Here is a 3,947-nt window from a genome sequence, read left to right as displayed (position 1 = left end):
TAGCTGCGATTTCAGACATTTCAGAGGAGGAACGCGAGCTCACCCTCGATTAGCAGCTACAGGCTATCCGAGGCGTCTTGCTTACCGTGAGCGTCTCTCCTGTAGCGTGCTGAAGCCGGCAAACGACTGGCTCCGGATTATACCGTTGGGTCCCCTCCAGGCGAGTGGGTGCCTGCCGCCATGATCTCCGGATACGCGACGACACTCCTGCGGGACAGACAGAGACACCACAGCGTTACGGGACGTGAAGAAGCCCATGTGTGTGGATACACGAGTTGTGATGCATTCGAAGAAGAACATCTCAGGAGGAACTCAATTTACACATCAAAAGGTCTGCAGAGAGGTTTACTCGAAGTGCACGAGCGTTGTGCAATGCCTCGACTACAAGGTAAGGTACTGTTGCTGGTTGGGGACGTTGTGGAAGTGGGATGTGGACGAGCAGCATTCAGAGCCCTGTGCGAACACGTCCCGACACCTCTCGCCTGGCTGTCACCACACCACACGGCTGCAAACATACCTGGACTGTTAGCCGTTTCACATGTGCTTCCCTTATTGGCTCAGGTGTCACAAGAGCTTGACCCCGTCACTCATCATGTCATGTGCACTGTGTACTCTGTGCATGTTTTCCACCTGACCCCCAGGTGGAAGAACTGTGACACTGGTAAACAGGTGAATCAGCAAAGCGTGTGTCCTCACCACCACAGAGTGGCTGGCTGGTCAGGATGATCACTCACACATCACTGGAGCCTGACAGGCCCATGTTTGCGTTTTAGACGTAGCACGTGGGAGGATCACGCCTATTCCCCCCAGTTCCCCCCCCTCCCCCCCCCCCCTCCCCATCCCATACAGGTGCCCTGACCAACCAGAGGAGGTACGAGTGCAGCGACGCCACCGGCCAGACACGGCCAATTGTGTCTGTAGGAACGTTCTGAGCAAGACGCAAGTTACCACTGCCGGGAATTGAACCCGGGTCGCCCCGGGTCACCCTGGGTCGTAAGCAAGTGCTTTTACCTCTACATTACCCAGAAGCCCCTGCGCTTTAGAAATCTAATTCTATGTGCAACGAATTCCCGGAAAGCCAACCTAGACCGACTTATCTAATCAGCCTCTCCTATACATCTTCTCTCACCAAAGCACCATCTCTATATTTAGCAGCACCAGCCTGTCAAATTTCAACCTTTTTTCATTTGGAGATGTGAATGCATCATGATGCAATCATGGGTACATGGCGGAAAAAAAGCTGAAAATAAAACATTTGGAGTGAAAAGTCAGCGTATAGCCGACAGATAATGACGTTAGGGGCATCAAACGCCCAGAGGGAAGGATGAAACAGCTCGATGGCAGCTTCAGTAACTAGCACGAGGAGCTTCTGTCCAGTTCATGCTGCCACAGGGCAGCAGGCCGGCAATTAAACTCAACTGACTCCAATAGACCCTTCTCACGGGGGCCATTTTGTGCCGAAAAGGCAGGTTAAACACAGGTGCAAGCAAAACACTAATGAGGGTTTCCTAGCATTAGTTCTGCTTGCACCTGTGTTTGCCCTGCCTTTTCGGCACAAAATGGCCCCCGTGAGAAGGGTCTATTCAAACGGGAGTTCACTGTGAATACACCGAACACAACGAAGAGAAACAGTCATGTAACTATAAGAGGCTTTATTGATTCCTGTAGGGAAATTGTCCTTTTCTCTGGCTCTCATCAGGCATGGGATTATACTTCCCAACATGAGCTCTTGAACCCAGGTCTCTCCAGCCACTTTGACACTGAATGAGTGCCCACTGGGCTACCGGATTCAAATGAGCTCAACTGAATATGACTGAACGCTGACCCTGATGCTTGCTACTGTGATCGCAGTAAACACAGTAGTGTCTGTCTTGGTAATCTCCACAACTGCAGCGACAAGATAGTGTGTGAATGCCTGGGGGAGGAAGAGACAGAGAGAGAGAGGAGAGAGAGAGAGAGAGAGAGAGAGAGAGATAGATGTCAAATTAAATTCAATTACACTCGTAATCGCTTTCTCTAGTCAACAGCCTCAGCATTCTTCTCCCTCCTCCTTATCCTTCACACAAACAGTGTTACCAGTTCAACAACTTTGCCGACCGAAGTGACAAGTGACACACCGTTTTTTGTCTGTTTGTGTGTGTGTGTCATTTAGTTTGTGGGGCCGTGTGTTTGTGCACACACACACACACACACACACACACACACACACACACACACACACAGTGTTTGCGCCTGCCTGCTTCCATTGATCCATCCATCTTTCTGTCTCAAGAGGATGAACACACACACACAAGACACACACACACACACACACCACACACACACACACACACACACACACACACAAGACACACACACACACACACACACACACGAGTCTGCAGTTCTATGAGGGATTGAACCAGCAACCTGATATCCTCCCCTTTTGGTAGCAGAAGCAGAGGGCAGAGACAGTGATACCCCTGACAGAGAGAGAGAGAGAGAGAGAGAGAGCATCACCCCTGACAGAGAGAGAGAGAGAGAGAGAGAGAGAGAGCATCACCCCTGACAGAGAGAGAGAGAGAGAGAGAGAGCATCACCCTGACAGAGGAGAGAGAGAGAGAGAGAGAGAGAGAGAGAGAGAGAGAGAGAGAGCATCACCCCTGACGGAGAGAGAGAGCAGCACAAAGACACGGCACGGGGCCCAAGGAAAGACTAGAACTTTGTTTTGAGGTGGGGGGGGACAATAGGCAAGTGAGACTGATACTGCTCAGGCTATTTATAGAAGCTCACTTGAACACTGAGGACTGTGGGGCTGATGGCCGTGACTGAGCAAAATGAATGATAAGGAACAATGGTTTGATTTGGGTGTTCTGGACCGGAAAAACCTCCAGTCTGGATTGTGCTGGGTTGGACTTTGATTGGCCTGAAATATACCTGGTTTGGTATTTTTATGCTTGGAAGCTGTTATATATGAAATAACTGTAGCCTACACCGTAGATTAGGGAACACATATTAACTGCTAATACGTTGCTTATTAACATCCATATTTGTACGGTATTGGTTCAAATCATTAACAGTCATTGCAAAAAGTTTTTTAGCCCCTTATTCTGCTCGTATTCTATAAGTATATGAGTTTTCCCTAAACAGCCTCCTATAGTGCTTATAGCAGTTGCTGTAAGTTGTTGCACATGAATGCTTAGTGTTTGCTCAGCATTGGGGCTTATGGTGCGAGGTATCACATTTAGGGAAATTATTAAACTATTGAGAGTAAACTCATAGTTAATTGTTAATATGCGTTCTCCGCTGTCGCCTCACAGCTAGAAGGCCCTGGGTTCGATTCCACCTGGGACGCTGTGGGGCGCTGAAGGAGTGCGTGCCCGTCCGCATGTCCTCGAGTGCCCACCGCCCGGGTGGGGTCGTCAAAAGGGCCTTTCTGTGTGGAGTTTGCATGTTCTCCCCGTGCCCCCTGGGGGTTTCCTTCATATAGGAACCCCTCACCAAAAACATGCAATATCCTGGTCGCTGAAGTGGTGCCTCCTCTGGTCGTTCGGGGCGCCTGTTCGGAGGGAGGGGAACTCGTTGGAATAGCGTGCTACGTCCTACCGGTGAAGCTTCCCCTGTCAGGTGAAAAGACGCGGCTGGCTACCGCCCATGTCTCGGAGGAAGCATGGAGCCAGTTTCGGCTCTCTCCAAATCGGCAGAGGGTGGAGCAGCAACCAGGATAAATAATTTAAAATTAGCACTAATGGGAGATAAAAATGGGATAAAAAATCAGGGAAGGGGGAGTGAATCGTTAATATGCGTTCTCTAATCTAAAATGTTACCCACTGGATGGTAACCGAGTTTGGAGTTTTAGGCTGACCCAGGCTGCTGGCAGAAATATGCGCTAACGTTGGTTCATCCTGGTGTCGGGATGTTTTAACAGCCATTCTGTTCTTCTCTCTCTCTCTCTCTCTCTCTCTCTC

The 3,947-nt window shown here is 49.8% G+C and overlaps 1 protein-coding gene across 1 annotated transcript in view; it reads right to left on the bottom strand.

The window, feature by feature from the left end:
* The window catches only part of ripor2 (RHO family interacting cell polarization regulator 2), a gene marked incomplete at its 5' end in the record, with an annotated part of 77,807 nt that overhangs the window by 32,175 nt on the left and 41,685 nt on the right, over window positions 1-3,947 (bottom strand). The window contains 3 exon segments of the mRNA XM_083646216.1: window positions 86-153; window positions 156-193; window positions 196-207. Of these exon segments, the coding sequence (XP_083502342.1) occupies window positions 86-153; window positions 156-193; window positions 196-207 (118 nt within the window).

The sequence above is a fragment of the Poromitra crassiceps genome (genome assembly GCF_964638095.1).
Source record: "Poromitra crassiceps genome assembly, chromosome: 11".
NCBI classification, from domain to species: Eukaryota; Metazoa; Chordata; class Actinopteri; order Beryciformes; family Melamphaidae; genus Poromitra; species Poromitra crassiceps.
Note: the sequence above shows the minus strand (reverse complement) of the source record. Positions and strands in the feature narration are given on the sequence as shown.